At 39.6% G+C, this 20586-nt stretch overlaps 2 protein-coding genes across 6 annotated transcripts in view; both read left to right on the top strand.

Moving 5' to 3' along the window:
- LOC132703657 (TBC1 domain family member 30) overlaps positions 1-20586 on the top strand; it is a 48014-nt gene that overhangs the window by 15949 nt on the left and 11479 nt on the right. The window lies entirely within an intron of this gene.
- On the top strand, positions 75-2833 carry LOC132703261 (ubiquitin carboxyl-terminal hydrolase 7-like). Its single transcript, XM_060672410.1, has 2 exons — positions 75-2045; positions 2098-2833. The coding sequence occupies exons 1-2, from the start codon at positions 1798-1800 to the stop codon at positions 2390-2392; spliced, it is 543 nt and encodes a 180-aa protein (XP_060528393.1). The 5' UTR covers positions 75-1797; the 3' UTR covers positions 2393-2833.

Genomic DNA, 20586 nt, shown 5'->3' on the forward strand with positions numbered 1-20586 from the left:
AGTACAACTTGGTAACAAGTCAACTAAGAGTTAAGTGAGTTTTTTTAGGAATGTTTAATTTTTATTGTGTAAACAGTGGTGTTATTGACAATTATTTTTAAACGCCGAGTCTTACATAGTCACATATTTGACTGTGAAATATTCCACTTTATCATCGAAACTATTTGTAAACGCCTCATATCCGAACTGATGCGATGTTTCTGTTGGCAATAGTATTTAACATCCTAGGTATGGTGTGTATCAAAATATATTGTCTTGACTTTAGAAGGACTCTTCCCCAAAAAGTAATTAATTTATACCTATTGTTACTAGGTAAAGCCAACAATAAATAATTTAAACATAAGTAAACGACAAGAAAAGGGTGAGTTAGGTTGATGTCGACCATGTGTCGGCTGATATCGGTCGCAGTTTTGAATATCCTGTTTTTGAAGAAGCTTCTTACGAGTGTATCCATAAATTTTCAGTTTCGTCGGTTTCGCTTGTCATTAGATGCAAAGCGTTTTGTGAAAAATGTGTATGAAGAGGCTTCATTAAACAAGCAGCTTTAAAAGAAACTTACCTATTTCCAAATACGCCGATATCCTCGATAATATAGTATAATATATTATAAATATTATAAGAAGGAAAATATATCCCTTTTATCAAAACCATTCCAATTGTTGCTGCTCTGGATAAACTGAAAAAGAACTAGAGTTATTTGTTATGTATGTACTGGAAATTAAGCACCTTCAGAAAATTAAAAAACATAATTCCGAAAACATGTATAATTTACATAGATGAAACTTGATTTGATATACAGTCACATACTGTCAGACAAAAGCACATTTAACGTCACCAAAATTCACCTCGGATCAGAGGAGAGGCTGATTCCAATCTGCTTGTTGTTTGCTTGTTAATGACTCTAGCTTGGACTATCGTAAAGGTGCAAGTGGCAGAACTTTTTAAAAACTGGTTTCAAAATTATCTTTATTCCGAACAGTGTCACTGTAATAGATAACACAACAGTCTCCAACAAAAAGCATCAAATTCATCCAGTATAAAAACTGAATTTCAATAATATTTGTTATAAAATGATGTTTATTTTAAATCCAGTTACGAGAAAGGGCAACTTTTGGAAGTGTTAAATTCGTATGCTATTAAAAAACAATATGTATGTGATAATTTATGTGATCAGGTGGGGCATATTTCCTCCTTATCTTTGTATATTCAACCCCATAGAACATTTGTGGCACCAAGTAAAATCAAATATTTTAAGTTTTAATTAAAAATCTAATTAATAATACACTTGTTGAGAGTTGAAAGAATGCAGTATCAGCACATTCTAAAAATTGCCGGTTCGTAAATTTTGCATACAAAATAATAATATGGAACTCATTGTAATTAATCTTAATGAGTGAAACAGAATTAGATTTTCAATAAAAACGTACTTATTTAGGTAATTATGTGTAACTAATGTAAGTATACTATTTAATTTTATATATTTAAAACATCTTAGAAGTTGGTTTCTGATGTTCTGTCGTACAATACCGACTGGTCCAGTCACCAAAAGCCAAGATGATATGCTTTACACACACATGCTTTCGTTGATTAATGGATTTGGATAATACATATAGGGATAGTGGGGCAACTTATCCATGTAAACTTTTATTTTATCCAATAGGATGTCATTAGGGAAGACTAATATAGTAGCGTTTATGAGCTTCTAAGTTTATAAGCCAAGTTGAATAATTAATTTTTGTGTCTCGCGAAAGTGCCTTATTTATTTCGCACATAATCTCGTAGGTATTGGAAGAGCTGATGGACGGCGATATCATAATTTTCGAAAAAGATGAAGGGGAAGTGCAATCGGACCTGCCGACTTGTATGGATTACTACAAAGACTTATTTTACCGCGTCGAGGTCACGTTTGTCGATAAAACGATACCGAACGATCAAGGCTTTACGATGGAATTATCCCAACGAATGACCTACGATCAGTTCGCGCGGGCCGTCGCCCAGCGTGTCGGAACCGACCCGTACCTGTTGCAATTTTTCAAATGCCAAAGGTACTCACGGTCCTGGTCGTCGTCTTCAAAGCGATTACCGTCTCGTTTTCAGCTATAAAGATAGTCCGGGTAACGCGTTGCGGTGCACTTTCGAAGGCACTCTGAAAGACCTGCTGCTGTTCAGCAAGCCGAAACTGCCGAAAAAGATATTCTACCAGCAGCTCAGTATCCGCGTCAACGAGTTGGAGAATAAAAAGCAATATAAGTGTATTTACCTTGGCGCCAACATGAAAGAGGAAAAGGAATTGGTTTTGTATCCAAACAAGAACGGAACTGTGGCGGATCTCCTCGAGGAGGCCAAAAAGCAAATCGAGTTCAGCGAAGGCAGCACGGGCAAGTTAAGGTAACCGTCGAGAATTCGATGTTGTTGAGCGTGCCATTTAATTTTTTCTTCAACTAACATTTTTTTTTAAATAATAGGAGCGGTTACGTTTCAATTACCTTTTTTATGAAACCTAAGCGCGAAACGTTTTGGTTACTATTATAAAAGTCTTATTGCATTTGACTGGAGAATTTTATAAAGATAACATTTACCAAGTTTTAGTCTCATATAAACCTTTAACTCTCCATTTATTTGCAACCAAAATCTTGCCGTTACCTTTTTAAACCATAAATAAGTTTTATAATGGTAAAGAATACATTTTCGTTACCATTTTAAAACCTACGTGCGACGTATATAAACACCATCTTTGTTTACAATTTATTTTATTTCGTGTTATCTACCTTTCTATGCCCATTGGGGACAATATTAAGGTGTGTGTGTTCCGGCGGTAATCTTTTTTTCTGTAGACATTTAAGCCCAATGATTTGCTCTGCCCTCCTACCTTATTGACAGGTTGTTGTAGGTCGTGTGCGCTATCAGCGATAGTAGATATAATACCTGCGTTCAACAGCAATTTCGGCCGTTTTTACACGTAAATTCCCATAAGAAAATTTAAGGTTCATTGTAGTTGAAATTGGTCCCGGTCAAGGTCATTCGATCCATACCCTCTTAGCACCAACTAACCGTCTCCCTCAACCCCAACCCCCTCCCGCAACCCCTCTCAAACCCTCCCACAACCGTCACCCCCCACCACCCCCCCAACCCTCACACCCCCATTTCACAACCCTCTCACAACCACTCAACAGATGTGTTAGTCAGGTGACTCACCTTTTTTTCGCGTCTACCGAGGATCGAACCCGGGATCCGTCGCTTGTCGACCGCAGACTTTAACGCCGAGCTAACGAGCATATTAAAACCAATGTGTAATTATGTGTTTGATCTCGAGAATGATGACTCATCTTATTCCTGCCGAAGATCGAACCCGAAATTCGTCCGTCGTTGAACGGTCACTTTAATGCCGAGCTAATTATGTACCGCCGGTTCCGTCTCGTTGCTGCTAGATGTCGTGCGTGCGCGCTCTTGACAGTATTCCTATCAGCGGCTGCGTCACCCCGGCAGGTGACGGAGACGCTAGGACGGGATGACGCGGTGATCGGGAGTATAGGATCGACGGTAAACAAGTCGAGTGAGTTATACATAGTGCCTTAATAATCAGGTACACCCGGTGTGTTCAAGTTTAATTAAAGAAAACTATATACAATAACAAATATTTATCCAGAAGGGTCTTCTTCTTCTTCTTTTGCGTCCACTTTGTCGTCCATAAACGATGTTCCTGCTGATGACGTTCTTGTTCCCGTTCTTTCAAGAAATCTATATAGGAAATACACTCCTCACCGTCTCCCTCTGTCGACCACCCACCCTGCTGGATGCGCCAACATAATGTGTGTGAAAGTTGCACACACATACCAACATTCACATTTCTACTTCTTGTCATTTAAAAGACATTAAAAACACTATATACTTCAATTTAATTTGATTATTTTTACAAGTAAAAACGCGGATTATTGTCAAACGGAGAAATCGTGTTTTTTCTAGAACAAACAAGAAACAAAATATGTATATGTCGCGTTGCCTATAAAACAGATTTTTTAAACAAAACTTTTAGTAAGTGACGTAAGTAAAGTCACATTTCTATTCCCTGTCATTTAAAGGATATTTAAAAAACACTATATATTTCAATTTAATTCGATTATTATGCAACGTAAAAAGTGGATTATTATATTGTAAAAACAGGTAGGAACTGACCAAAAAAGTGATCATTGTTTTTTTTTGTTATTCAAAAATCACTGAGAAAATTAACGAAAACTGAAACCCACAAAAACAAAACAAAAAAAAAGACTCGCACTGTATTAGGGTAAATTAAAATCATAAAACTTATCAGTTGTAGAGTCATAGGGAAATAGATACCGCACTTGACATTGCACTGAATATAGTCTACAATACACATTAAATATATTTATTCACATGTTCTCCCGTCCATGGTTAAATTAAAAATTAAAAATTGACTTAAAAATCGAAAGGCACACAAACGCATATTTGAATAAACACGCTGAACGTATGTTGTCACCAGAGAGCCATGCAGGTGGGAGTCTCAAGGTCCACGTGCTCAGACGGGAACGACTTGACGCACAACCGCCTCGGACGTGCAGTCTCCCGCATGCAATTTTAAAGCGTGTCGACTTTCACTTGACGTAATTTGGCAAAAAAAATTAACACCCAACAAAATTACTGATAGCACACGCAAATATATTTTGCGCCTTAAAAGCAAAGGCGATCCATCCGCCCACTAGGATATCACCGCACCGTAGTCTCTTATCTGCGGTTGCGAGGCATTGACATCGCAAATTGGTTCGAGATAAAGTTGAATATATTGAAAAATTGAATCCAATAGCACATTTAATCTTTAAATAAATGTCTTCTAGATTGATAAACACTTTTTCAAACTAGGCATTTTGCAAATCGGTCGTCTGTTTGCTGTTAACGGTAGACACGTACTATAGGTACTGGTTAGTTGCAAAATTAAAAACCAAATTTACAGGAGTCAAACTGTTTATTGACAGTGGAAAATATAATAAAAGTAGTTGGAGGTAATAAGCGAAAAATATTAAGGACTTCCGGTCATTTTTATTCTAAATATGCCCAAAATATAATGAAAAAGATCAAAATATTTAATGCATTTTTAAAATAAAAATTTAACGAGGCTGCCAGACGCGAACTGAGCCCTTAAGCGCACCTCATTCGATTTTTTTAGGAAAAAAACGAAATTTCAAAGCAAAACCGAAAACACATTTATAATCAAGCGGAGACAGTTTCTTCTTCCATAATCGAATAGTGACCCCACGGTAACGTTTCTACTGACGACTTTGATATGCGACGTTTATCATCGCAAGGACTTAACCCGATCTTCTTTTGGGATACTGTGTGCAACTCCAGTTTGCTCGCTCTTATTAAATTCTGCGATATGTTTTTTTCAGCGAAATTTTGCAAACAATCGACGAAATCTTCAAAAGTTATCTTAGTTTTGATGAAGGATTTTTTAACTCCTTTGATCCTCTTCGTTACACCCAAGTTTTTAAATTCACGTTCAAATGCTTCTCGATCTGTTTCTGCAGCCATCAATTCTTGTTTTGCGGACTCCTCTTCCTCCGGTGTCTTGTATAGCTTTGTGGCGTACATTTTAGCTCTAAGTCCGATAAAATGAGACATAATTCGTCCATTGTTCTCATCCTTCATCATACCCAGAACCTTTTTATTGACTGTGGGTATACCGTACGGATTATCCTCCGCATAGTCCGATGTATCAAAATACCGGAAACAATCCTTTTTTAAAATCTCGTACGGGTCTATGGATAATATCTCGTAAACAAGAGAATCCGTGTCGGTATATAAAACTCGGGAATTGGAAAATCTTTCTTGAATGTAGTTGTAGTGAAAGTCATAAATTGTTGTCTTGGCTATCTCCATAATTGACATCCCAACGTAGATAGGTTTGTTAAAATATATTTCAGATTTTTTTAATTCAATAAGAACGAGATTTTTACTAATTATAGTTGCACTTTTAAATTCGGGTCGGGCAATCAGAGCTTCCGCACCGTAGCGACCTTGCCAGTTTTTCACAAGCTTAACTTTGGAATGGTTCCGTATGTTTTCCATTGTTTTTCCAAACACAGCATTGATCATCAATTTAAACAAGTTCTTTTCAAACTCGTTTTTGGCAGCCTGACGTAGTGCAATGTTTAGGTCGATATAGGCTTTTAACCAAGGCGACTGGCTGAACGAGACGGCTCGATGTACCTTTCTTAACTTAGCTCCCAGTTGTAGCGCCTGTTTCAGATTACGATAGTGAATGACATACTCCTGTTTGTCGTATAAGGTGGTCAGTAATTTTTGATTTTCGGATCCTGGAGGGCAGCGATGTTCGGGACATGGAGGTAAATCTGCAAATTTGTCGTGCAACTCCTTGGGTATTTCCAAATCGACCTCCAAGATGTAGCCGACGTCCGACTCGTTGGATATATTTAAAATGTCAAGATTTTCGATTTGCTGTTCATCCAACCAATTAAAACCTCCGTACGGTAGGTATTGAGACATTGCCCACCCGTATTGGTTATTGACGTCGAAATACATCAAGTATTTATCAACTTTGGAGGGATCGTAGCTGTGCATATATTTGTTGTTGGCTTCCGCATATCGTTTGGAGCACTGACTAAGGCCTCCTCGCATTCCTTTCTCGATAAACAAAATCATGTCGACGTCAGTGAGTAGATCGAGTTTTTGCTTCAATTTATACAACATACAGCTCCACGCGTATCCCGGCAGTGTGTACGCATGTGCAGGATCAAGTCCATAGGTCTTATGTGACGTTTCTCGAAACCTCTCAAAAACGTCTGCCAAGAGCAGGATGTCCGTCTTCATATAAAGTTCAGAATAATCCTGCAAATTTCGACATCCAAATTTCTCCCAGACTTCCTGAGCACGTTTGTAATCTTTTTTGGTCAACGGTTTGTCATCCAATATGTTATAAAATGCCGAAATAGGAGGCAAAACAGTTTCTTTCAACGTATTCCATCCATTCATATAATCGTAGGGGAAAACGCCTTTTTGTTTCAATATATTGGCTTGCTCCTCCGACAATTCACTAAATTCGAGCTCCAGTATTGGATATTCCGTTAAATTAGCCGCCAGCTTATCCAGGCCACTCGACATAAATCGAAAACTGTCGATGAATCGGAATTTCACCAGGTTGTCATTTAGGTGCCACGTAAAGGAAATATACTTTTCCTTGTTTACAGGTAGCAAGTCGATCGACCCATCACATTTGGCTAGAGCTTTTATTATTATATTTCCGTCATACGACGAAAGATTATGAAATACTACGGGAACGGTGTGACCATCCCTAAATTGGAGATTACAATTTTCGTGTGCGGGTCCCCTGTATTTCCCAGTCAGGTGACAATGGTCTCGAACTTTTTTGTCGTCTTTTTCAAACACCTTCTCGCATATGTGACACAATTTAGACTTGTAAAATTCCATTTTTTGTCCAGCTGTTAGTTCATCCATTGATATATCACACAAGAATACCGTCTCAATGTTCTCAGCTAATTGTTCCATCTCATTGCAGAACCATTCCGCACAATCCTCTCCCGTGTACGACCGATAATATGAAAGGGAGTCGTCATATGAACATTTAAAATAATAGCCCAGAGAGTACGGAACATGGCGCTGATACTTCTCGGTGTCGGATGCTGATTTATCACATTCGGGAACCAAAAAACATTCCGTGTCGGCATAAACAATAAAAGGAACCTTCTCTTTGTACTTAAAGTCCTTGAATTGAACAAAATTCTTGCCTTCTTCGGGAACCCTCGGAATTTCCAAATTTTTGTTTCTCTTCTCACAATCATTGGCGTGCTTCGCTAGCTTGTCCTCGGAATGAAAATAATGCAAGCAACGCTCACAAAAATATTTTCTATAATGATCTTTCGAAAGTTGGGATGATAAAAGCCGAGACATACTTTTGATCCATACATAATGGTACGTAACGGACGTAAAATCGAAGGGGTCTTTTTCGGTAAAATAATGACTTTGTATCTGTAGTAGGTTAACGTGTTTGACCTTTTTATCTTTGGTCAGATAAGCAGGAACAACTTGAAACATATTTGATGATTTTTTCAGCAGCCTATAAACATTCACTGAAACATTATTTTGACCTTCGAATCTTGGAATTTGCCGCAATGTCATTGGAAACTGGACACCTTTAAGATTTAAAACAGACTGGAGAGGGGGGTAAGACGAAATCCTTTTAGCGAATTCTGATGGAGCAGGAAACAGAGCAGAAACCACGGCCCAGGCAAAGCACATTTCATCAGAATTTTGCACGTTAATACAAGCGTGTTTTCTTGCTATCGACTCCGGTAACTTCAGGTAACTTCCGGCGTGAAGTGGATTAAACTTGTTGATATTGACCATTAAATTTAGGATTTTCTTCAACGCCCATCCGGAATCTCGTTCTTGGAACTCCTCTAATTGGGTTTTAATTGGTAATACAACATTTCTGTCAAACCATCGTTGTAAATTAGTATCTTTATAGATTGCTGCGTTCGAAGTTGTAAAATATTTAATTTCCGTCTGGATTTGATCAGCCTTTTGAATTTGAAATTCTCCCCCGAAGACAGCGTTTATCTTAACGGACTGGTCCGTTTTCAGCGCGTTGTTGACACGTCGTCGAAATAGTGCGAAACAGTCTTGGAGGAAACTCTGCACGTCCTTATGTTGAAGGTTAGTTATGACGCCAGTCCTGATGCGCGATTCAAATGTTGAATTAACATCATCCCAGTGAACGCGATCTCTCGCAGTTACGGGTTTACTTCCGGAACCTCTCTTCAGCATTCCTTTAAATTGACTCCGAAACGATTTAACTTGAACCATTTGAGCTACCAGACGTTGTTTTTCTCCCACCGTTTTCGTAGTCCGCATTTCCTTTTGGATTCTTCTTATCGCTTGAGTACATTCTTTCATACCCTGAGCGACATCATCATTTTTAGGAGAAGCCAGTAAAAGAGCCAACAAAGCTCTAATGGCTCCAATAAGCGCTTCGACCACAGACATTTTTTTCACTGTGCCACACACGTACTACAACTCTAAAAGCTAGAGCACAACTGAAAATCCCAATTTGAGTGTCCTGTAAGGTAAACTTTGGACGGACGTAGCACTGAACGCTATTGTGTGGTCCGGGCCTTTGATAGAAGATTTTTTGTGAACTGTTGAGTAGTAACACGGATTCTTTAAAATAAATCGGCCCAACGACACTTGCATAAAATTTATTTACGCCAAATCGTTTATTTAAAGTATCACAAAATTTAATTTTGACAAACTAAACAAAAGTAAAAGTTTCGTTGACATCAAACGTTAATATAGCAGCATCCTATAAAGAAACCACAATAATTTTTATAGATCATTATTGCTAAACTCAAAAATGGTAAATGAATCTTGTTTTTTTACATCAGAATCCTTAATACCCAAAATAAGTCAAAACTTAAGATCAAAAGGTCAAATTAAAATTTGTAGAATATAATTTAACGTTCATAATTCCAACGAAATGTTGTATTCTAAATTTAGTGACTGGGTCAGAATGGTGATGCTTTATTTAATGTGAAATCGCATATCGGATAATTCTACGCATAAGAAAGTCCTCGATATTTTGAAAATATTTAATATTCTCAGTATTCATACCTGGGTTATTTTTTATTTAATCGTTGTGAAAGTATGAAACCATAATGAAACTGTAGGTACTTACCACTTGCTATAATAACACCAGACTTACAGTAGAAAAACGGAGATTGAAATTACTTGCGACTTGATACACACGTCCAATAACAACAGTGGCAATACGAAGACTCTGATAACGCATCCATGCCTGTCCGCGCACGGAAAATTTCTTCATGGTGGGGACGCACGTGCACGCCTTAACACATCGCGTTGGCCGTAACGAGATTGAGGTGCGACTTGCATTCTAGATGATATCGACATGGCGGCAATGAGAATTGGATCCAAGAACAGCAAAAGAAAAAACAAACATGAATATGATATTACAGGATAAGAACGAAAATGTTTACAGTTTTTTGAAATATTTCGGTTATTCATTTCCAAAAATAGTCGGTTTCTTAGTTAACAAATTAAGAGCGGAATGAATGTGGGCTTGTATGGAATGGGCAGCTACTTAGTCGAAAAAATTCTTACCCACAGAAACCATAGTGACCGCCGTCTGACGTACGAGTAAACACGCCTGTTTTCCGAAAAATAAAATGGATTTCATTTGAATATAAGCAGTTAAAAATATAATTCGCATCAATTCGTCAAGACTACTGAACCAACAAAAATACGAAAAATATATCGAAAGCTGATTTGCGTGGCAGTTTATATTCAATTTTTGTTGACGGGACTTTTCGTTGACCACATCTTGTAGATTGCAAGAGCCACGCACCCAACTGTAAATTAGCAAATAACTTACAAACAATTCCTGTTCATAAAAAGAAAACATTCATATATTTAGTAATTAATATGTCAACCCGTTCAAGAAATATAAATCGGCATACTAATAGATGTTTCTCAATATGGAGTCATTGTTAGGCATAACATAAAATGTAAACGAATGAGTTCAATGGATCCAGTGACTCCGCTCGATGGTCTCGGCATTTTTATTTTATGAAAATGATGATATGTACATATAATGTAACCAAAAGAGATCTATATTTACTAATTAAGAGTTCCACCGCACATAACCTCAAACTTTACAATCGCCCGCTTGCGTACGTAACGTACGTACGTCACGGACGACGCCCATTTAAAACACGTACATGACAACGTACTGCATCATAGGCGCCGTTGAAATAAAAATACGTACGTCATAGACGACGCTGATTTTAAAATACAAGCACCTTTTAAATCTGTGGTCGACACAGTGGGCGGGCGACTTTTCTTTTTTTTTGAGAGTACTAAGGCCACGGCAACAGGAATATCGAGGTTGCCGACCAAATAGACTGAGAAGGTAGAACAAGGAGAGGGGAGCCTATTGGATCAAAAAAAGAAAGTATATTAAGGTTCAAGTTTATTCCATTATCCGCCCGTCCCTGTCACCTCGACACCGCGCCCCACAACGCGCCATCTGGTGGGGGAGAGGGGTCGCACACACATTACCGCCGCGTTAGATACCCCCCCTCACTCCCCCTCCCAGCCAGAGGGCGCGTTGCGGTGACGCGAAGTCGAGGTGACAGGGAGGAAGCGATGATGTTACCCAGCCGTCGAGTTTCGAAGTGCAAAACACGGCGTGATTTTGTTATTCGACCGCATGTCCCAATGCTTTGTTTAAACGAGCCCAAGGAAACGGATTACTCATCGCGTTGATAATTTAATTTTTAACGCCGCTGCCGCACACCGACGACGCGGCGATCTCACCCGCTGTCACATTTGCGGTGGGCGATGATGTCACCCAGCCAGTTCAACGCGCCTCGTCGACTGAGTCATCGCGTGTCCCAACGCTTTGTTTAAAACGAGACGAAGGCGTGACTCATCGCGCTGCAATTTATATTCTTTCACATTTTACTGCTGACGCTAACAAAGGACGGACGATGCGCTCTCCCCAGACCAATGCTTCGTTGCCGGGCTACTCGTCCGCGGAGAATTTTTTTTTAATTCGGCACCGCCGGCTAACAAAGGACGGACGACGAGCTCCTCCTCCTCCACCACCGCTCAGTACGATCCAGACCACGGACGACGACGGACGGTGAGCCATTTTTAGGTTAGATCGGCGGGGCGGCCCGTGGTGGCAGGGGGCCGCCAACCACCTCCTCTCGCAGGCGAGATGGGGAGGCGATTCGCCTCCTCCCATAAACAAAGGAGTTGGAGACGACATAACCTCACTTTTGGAATCTCGCGGGAAACCCACGCAGGCGAATTGCCTCCCCATCTCGCCTGCGAGAGGAGGTGGTTGGCGGCCCCCTGCCACCACGGGCCGCCCCGCCGATCTAACCTAAAAATGGCTCACCGTCCGTCGTCGTCCGTGGTCTGGATCGTACTGAGCGGTGGTGGAGGAGGAGGAGCTCGTCGTCCGTCCTTTGTTAGCCGGCGGTGCCGAATTAAAAAAAAATTCTCCGCGGACGAGTAGCCCGGCAACGAAGCATTGGTCTGGGGAGAGCGCATCGTCCGTCCTTTGTTAGCGTCAGCAGTAAAATGTGAAAGAATATAAATTGCAGCGCGATGAGTCACGCCTTCGTCTCGTTTTAAACAAAGCGTTGGGACACGCGATGACTCAGTCGACGAGGCGCGTTGAACTGGCTGGGTGACATCATCGCCCACCGCAAATGTGACAGCGGGTGAGATCGCCGCGTCGTCGGTGTGCGGCAGCGGCGTTAAAAATTAAATTATCAACGCGATGAGTAATCCGTTTCCTTGGGCTCGTTTAAACAAAGCATTGGGACATGCGGTCGAATAACAAAATCACGCCGTGTTTTGCACTTCGAAACTCGACGGCTGGGTAACATCATCGCTTCCTCCCTGTCACCTCGACTTCGCGTCACCGCAACGCGCCCTCTGGCTGGGAGGGGGAGTGAGGGGGGGTATCTAACGCGGCGGTAATGTGTGTGCGACCCCTCTCCCCCACCAGATGGCGCGTTGTGGGGCGCGGTGTCGAGGTGACAGGGACGGGCGGATAATGGAATAAACTTGAACCTTAATATACTTTCTTTTTTTGATCCAATAGGCTCCCCTCTCCTTGTTCTACCTTCTCAGTCTATTTGGTCGGCAACCTCGATATTCCTGTTGCCGTGGCCTTAGTACTCTCAAAAAAAAAGAAAAGTCGCCCGCCCACTGTGTCGACCACAGATTTAAAAGGTGCTTGTATTTTAAAATCAGCGTCGTCTATGACGTACGTATTTTTATTTCAACGGCGCCTATGATGCAGTACGTTGTCATGTACGTGTTTTAAATGGGCGTCGTCCGTGACGTACGTACGTTACGTACGCAAGCGGGCGATTGTAAAGTTTGAGGTTATGTGCGGTGGAACTCTTAATTAGTAAATATAGATCTCTTTTGGTTACATTATATGTACATATCATCATTTTCATAAAATAAAAATGCCGAGACCATCGAGCGGAGTCACTGGATCCATTGAACTCATTCGTTTACATTTTATGTTATGCCTAACAATGACTCCATATTGAGAAACATCTATTAGTATGCCGATTTATATTTCTTGAACGGGTTGACATATTAATTACTAAATATATGAATGTTTTCTTTTTATGAACAGGAATTGTTTGTAAGTTATTTGCTAATTTACAGTTGGGTGCGTGGCTCTTGCAATCTACAAGATGTGGTCAACGAAAAGTCCCGTCAACAAAAATTGAATATAAACTGCCACGCAAATCAGCTTTCGATATATTTTTCGTATTTTTGTTGGTTCAGTAGTCTTGACGAATTGATGCGAATTATATTTTTAACTGCTTATATTCAAATGAAATCCATTTTATTTTTCGGAAAACAGGCGTGTTTACTCGTACGTCAGACGGCGGTCACTATGGTTTCTGTGGGTAAGAATTTTTTCGACTAAGTAGCTGCCCATTCCATACAAGCCCACATTCATTCCGCTCTTAATTTGTTAACTAAGAAACCGACTATTTTTGGAAATGAATAACCGAAATATTTCAAAAAACTGTAAACATTTTCGTTCTTATCCTGTAATATCATATTCATGTTTGTTTTTTCTTTTGCTGTTCTTGGATCCAATTCTCATTGCCGCCATGTCGATATCATCTAGAATGCAAGTCGCACCTCAATCTCGTTACGGCCAACGCGATGTGTTAAGGCGTGCACGTGCGTCCCCACCATGAAGAAATTTTCCGTGCGCGGACAGGCATGGATGCGTTATCAGAGTCTTCGTATTGCCACTGTTGTTATTGGACGTGTGTATCAAGTCGCAAGTAATTTCAATCTCCGTTTTTCTACTGTAAGTCTGGTGTTATTATAGCAAGTGGTAAGTACCTACAGTTTCATTATGGTTTCATACTTTCACAACGATTAAATAAAAAATAACCCAGGTATGAATACTGAGAATATTAAATATTTTCAAAATATCGAGGACTTTCTTATGCGTAGAATTATCCGATATGCGATTTCACATTAAATAAAGCATCACCATTCTGACCCAGTCACTAAATTTAGAATACAACATTTCGTTGGAATTATGAACGTTAAATTATATTCTACAAATTTTAATTTGACCTTTTGATCTTAAGTTTTGACTTATTTTGGGTATTAAGGATTCTGATGTAAAAAAACAAGATTCATTTACCATTTTTGAGTTTAGCAATAATGATCTATAAAAATTATTGTGGTTTCTTTATAGGATGCTGCTATATTAACGTTTGATGTCAACGAAACTTTTACTTTTGTTTAGTTTGTCAAAATTAAATTTTGTGATACTTTAAATAAACGATTTGGCGTAAATAAATTTTATGCAAGTGTCGTTGGGCCGATTTATTTTAAAGAATCCGTGTTACTACTCAACAGTTCACAAAAAATCTTCTATCAAAGGCCCGGACCACACAATAGCGTTCAGTGCTACGTCCGTCCAAAGTTTACCTTACAGGACACTCAAATTGGGATTTTCAGTTGTGCTCTAGCTTTTAGAGTTGTAGTACGTGTGTGGCACAGTGAAAAAAATGTCTGTGGTCGAAGCGCTTATTGGAGCCATTAGAGCTTTGTTGGCTCTTTTACTGGCTTCTCCTAAAAATGATGATGTCGCTCAGGGTATGAAAGAATGTACTCAAGCGATAAGAAGAATCCAAAAGGAAATGCGGACTACGAAAACGGTGGGAGAAAAACAACGTCTGGTAGCTCAAATGGTTCAAGTTAAATCGTTTCGGAGTCAATTTAAAGGAATGCTGAAGAGAGGTTCCGGAAGTAAACCCGTAACTGCGAGAGATCGCGTTCACTGGGATGATGTTAATTCAACATTTGAATCGCGCATCAGGACTGGCGTCATAACTAACCTTCAACATAAGGACGTGCAGAGTTTCCTCCAAGACTGTTTCGCACTATTTCGACGACGTGTCAACAACGCGCTGAAAACGGACCAGTCCGTTAAGATAAACGCTGTCTTCGGGGGAGAATTTCAAATTCAAAAGGCTGATCAAATCCAGACGGAAATTAAATATTTTACAACTTCGAACGCAGCAATCTATAAAGATACTAATTTACAACGATGGTTTGACAGAAATGTTGTATTACCAATTAAAACCCAATTAGAGGAGTTCCAAGAACGAGATTCCGGATGGGCGTTGAAGAAAATCCTAAATTTAATGGTCAATATCAACAAGTTTAATCCACTTCACGCCGGAAGTTACCTGAAGTTACCGGAGTCGATAGCAAGAAAACACGCTTGTATTAACGTGCAAAATTCTGATGAAATGTGCTTTGCCTGGGCCGTGGTTTCTGCTCTGTTTCCTGCTCCATCAGAATTCGCTAAAAGGATTTCGTCTTACCCCCCTCTCCAGTCTGTTTTAAATCTTAAAGGTGTCCAGTTTCCAATGACATTGCGGCAAATTCCAAGATTCGAAGGTCAAAATAATGTTTCAGTGAATGTTTATAGGCTGCTGAAAAAATCATCAAATATGTTTCAAGTTGTTCCTGCTTATCTGACCAAAGATAAAAAGGTCAAACACGTTAACCTACTACAGATACAAAGTCATTATTTTACCGAAAAAGACCCCTTCGATTTTACGTCCGTTACGTACCATTATGTATGGATCAAAAGTATGTCTCGGCTTTTATCATCCCAACTTTCGAAAGATCATTATAGAAAATATTTTTGTGAGCGTTGCTTGCATTATTTTCATTCCGAGGACAAGCTAGCGAAGCACGCCAATGATTGTGAGAAGAGAAACAAAAATTTGGAAATTCCGAGGGTTCCCGAAGAAGGCAAGAATTTTGTTCAATTCAAGGACTTTAAGTACAAAGAGAAGGTTCCTTTTATTGTTTATGCCGACACGGAATGTTTTTTGGTTCCCGAATGTGATAAATCAGCATCCGACACCGAGAAGTATCAGCGCCATGTTCCGTACTCTCTGGGCTATTATTTTAAATGTTCATATGACGACTCCCTTTCATATTATCGGTCGTACACGGGAGAGGATTGTGCGGAATGGTTCTGCAATGAGATGGAACAATTAGCTGAGAACATTGAGACGGTATTCTTGTGTGATATATCAATGGATGAACTAACAGCTGGACAAAAAATGGAATTTTACAAGTCTAAATTGTGTCACATATGCGAGAAGGTGTTTGAAAAAGACGACAAAAAAGTTCGAGACCATTGTCACCTGACTGGGAAATACAGGGGACCCGCACACGAAAATTGTAATCTCCAATTTAGGGATGGTCACACCGTTCCCGTAGTATTTCATAATCTTTCGTCGTATGACGGAAATATAATAATAAAAGCTCTAGCCAAATGTGATGGGTCGATCGACTTGCTACCTGTAAACAAGGAAAAGTATATTTCCTTTACGTGGCACCTAAATGACAACCTGGTGAAATTCCGATTCATCGACAGTTTTCGATTTATGTCGAGTGGCCTGGATAAGCTGGCGGCTAATTTAACGGAATATCCAATACTGGAGCTCGAATTTAGTGAATTGTCGGAGGAGCAAGCCAATATATTGAAACAAAAAGGCGTTTTCCCCTACGATTATATGAATGGATGGAATACGTTGAAAGAAACTGTTTTGCCTCCTATTTCGGCATTTTATAACATATTGGATGACAAACCGTTGACCAAAAAAGATTACAAACGTGCTCAGGAAGTCTGGGAGAAATTTGGATGTCGAAATTTGCAGGATTATTCTGAACTTTATATGAAGACGGACATCCTGCTCTTGGCAGACGTTTTTGAGAGGTTTCGAGAAACGTCACATAAGACCTATGGACTTGATCCTGCACATGCGTACACACTGCCGGGATACGCGTGGAGCTGTATGTTGTATAAATTGAAGCAAAAACTCGATCTACTCACTGACGTCGACATGATTTTGTTTATCGAGAAAGGAATGCGAGGAGGCCTTAGTCAGTGCTCCAAACGATATGCGGAAGCCAACAACAAATATATGCACAGCTACGATCCCTCCAAAGTTGATAAATACTTGATGTATTTCGACGTCAATAACCAATACGGGTGGGCAATGTCTCAATACCTACCGTACGGAGGTTTTAATTGGTTGGATGAACAGCAAATCGAAAATCTTGACATTTTAAATATATCCAACGAGTCGGACGTCGGCTACATCTTGGAGGTCGATTTGGAAATACCCAAGGAGTTGCACGACAAATTTGCAGATTTACCTCCATGTCCCGAACATCGCTGCCCTCCAGGATCCGAAAATCAAAAATTACTGACCACCTTATACGACAAACAGGAGTATGTCATTCACTATCGTAATCTGAAACAGGCGCTACAACTGGGAGCTAAGTTAAGAAAGGTACATCGAGCCGTCTCGTTCAGCCAGTCGCCTTGGTTAAAAGCCTATATCGACCTAAACATTGCACTACGTCAGGCTGCCAAAAACGAGTTTGAAAAGAACTTGTTTAAATTGATGATCAATGCTGTGTTTGGAAAAACAATGGAAAACATACGGAACCATTCCAAAGTTAAGCTTGTGAAAAACTGGCAAGGTCGCTACGGTGCGGAAGCTCTGATTGCCCGACCCGAATTTAAAAGTGCAACTATAATTAGTAAAAATCTCGTTCTTATTGAATTAAAAAAATCTGAAATATATTTTAACAAACCTATCTACGTTGGGATGTCAATTATGGAGATAGCCAAGACAACAATTTATGACTTTCACTACAACTACATTCAAGAAAGATTTTCCAATTCCCGAGTTTTATATACCGACACGGATTCTCTTGTTTACGAGATATTATCCATAGACCCGTACGAGATTTTAAAAAAGGATTGTTTCCGGTATTTTGATACATCGGACTATGCGGAGGATAATCCGTACGGTATACCCACAGTCAATAAAAAGGTTCTGGGTATGATGAAGGATGAGAACAATGGACGAATTATGTCTCATTTTATCGGACTTAGAGCTAAAATGTACGCCACAAAGCTATACAAGACACCGGAGGAAGAGGAGTCCGCAAAACAAGAATTGATGGCTGCAGAAACAGATCGAGAAGCATTTGAACGTGAATTTAAAAACTTGGGTGTAACGAAGAGGATCAAAGGAGTTAAAAAATCCTTCATCAAAACTAAGATAACTTTTGAAGATTTCGTCGATTGTTTGCAAAATTTCGCTGAAAAAAACATATCGCAGAATTTAATAAGAGCGAGCAAACTGGAGTTGCACACAGTATCCCAAAAGAAGATCGGGTTAAGTCCTTGCGATGATAAACGTCGCATATCAAAGTCGTCAGTAGAAACGTTACCGTGGGGTCACTATTCGATTATGGAAGAAGAAACTGTCTCCGCTTGATTATAAATGTGTTTTCGGTTTTGCTTTGAAATTTCGTTTTTTTCCTAAAAAAATCGAATGAGGTGCGCTTAAGGGCTCAGTTCGCGTCTGGCAGCCTCGTTAAATTTTTATTTTAAAAATGCATTAAATATTTTGATCTTTTTCATTATATTTTGGGCATATTTAGAATAAAAATGACCGGAAGTCCTTAATATTTTTCGCTTATTACCTCCAACTACTTTTATTATATTTTCCACTGTCAATAAACAGTTTGACTCCTGTAAATTTGGTTTTTAATTTTGCAACTAACCAGTACCTATAGTACGTGTCTACCGTTAACAGCAAACAGACGACCGATTTGCAAAATGCCTAGTTTGAAAAAGTGTTTATCAATCTAGAAGACATTTATTTAAAGATTAAATGTGCTATTGGATTCAATTTTTCAATATATTCAACTTTATCTCGAACCAATTTGCGATGTCAATGCCTCGCAACCGCAGATAAGAGACTACGGTGCGGTGATATCCTAGTGGGCGGATGGATCGCCTTTGCTTTTAAGGCGCAAAATATATTTGCGTGTGCTATCAGTAATTTTGTTGGGTGTTAATTTTTTTTGCCAAATTACGTCAAGTGAAAGTCGACACGCTTTAAAATTGCATGCGGGAGACTGCACGTCCGAGGCGGTTGTGCGTCAAGTCGTTCCCGTCTGAGCACGTGGACCTTGAGACTCCCACCTGCATGGCTCTCTGGTGACAACATACGTTCAGCGTGTTTATTCAAATATGCGTTTGTGTGCCTTTCGATTTTTAAGTCAATTTTTAATTTTTAATTTAACCATGGACGGGAGAACATGTGAATAAATATATTTAATGTGTATTGTAGACTATATTCAGTGCAATGTCAAGTGCGGTATCTATTTCCCTATGACTCTACAACTGATAAGTTTTATGATTTTAATTTACCCTAATACAGTGCGAGTCTTTTTTTTTGTTTTGTTTTTGTGGGTTTCAGTTTTCGTTAATTTTCTCAGTGATTTTTGAATAACAAAAAAAAACAATGATCACTTTTTTGGTCAGTTCCTACCTGTTTTTACAATATAATAATCCACTTTTTACGTTGCATAATAATCGAATTAAATTGAAATATATAGTGTTTTTTAAATATCCTTTAAATGACAGGGAATAGAAATGTGACTTTACTTACGTCACTTACTAAAAGTTTTGTTTAAAAAATCTGTTTTATAGGCAACGCGACATATACATATTTTGTTTCTTGTTTGTTCTAGAAAAAACACGATTTCTCCGTTTGACAATAATCCGCGTTTTTACTTGTAAAAATAATCAAATTAAATTGAAGTATATAGTGTTTTTAATGTCTTTTAAATGACAAGAAGTAGAAATGTGAATGTTGGTATGTGTGTGCAACTTTCACACACATTATGTTGGCGCATCCAGCAGGGTGGGTGGTCGACAGAGGGAGACGGTGAGGAGTGTATTTCCTATATAGATTTCTTGAAAGAACGGGAACAAGAACGTCATCAGCAGGAACATCGTTTATGGACGACAAAGTGGACGCAAAAGAAGAAGAAGAAGACCCTTCTGGATAAATATTTGTTATTGTATATAGTTTTCTTTAATTAAACTTGAACACACCGGGTGTACCTGATTATTAAGGCACTATGTATAACTCACTCGACTTGTTTACCGTCGATCCTATACTCCCGATCACCGCGTCATCCCGTCCTAGCGTCTCCGTCACCTGCCGGGGTGACGCAGCCGCTGATAGGAATACTGTCAAGAGCGCGCACGCACGACATCTAGCAGCAACGAGACGGAACCGGCGGTACATAATTCGCTCGGCATTAAAGTGACCGTTCAACGACGGACGAATTTCGGGTTCGATCTTCGGCAGGAATAAGATGAGTCATCATTCTCGAGATCAAACACATAATTACACATTGGTTTTAATATGCTCGTTAGCTCGGCGTTAAAGTCTGCGGTCGACAAGCGACGGATCCCGGGTTCGATCCTCGGTAGACGCGAAAAAAAGGTGAGTCACCTGACTAACACATCTGTTGAGTGGTTGTGAGAGGGTTGTGAAATGGGGGTGTGAGGGTTGAGGGGGTGGTGGGGGGGGGGGGTGACGGTTG

Source organism: Cylas formicarius, unplaced genomic scaffold (assembly GCF_029955315.1).
Source record: "Cylas formicarius isolate icCylForm1 unplaced genomic scaffold, icCylForm1.1 PGA_scaffold_6__28_contigs__length_40554024, whole genome shotgun sequence".
NCBI classification, from domain to species: domain Eukaryota; kingdom Metazoa; phylum Arthropoda; class Insecta; order Coleoptera; family Brentidae; genus Cylas; species Cylas formicarius.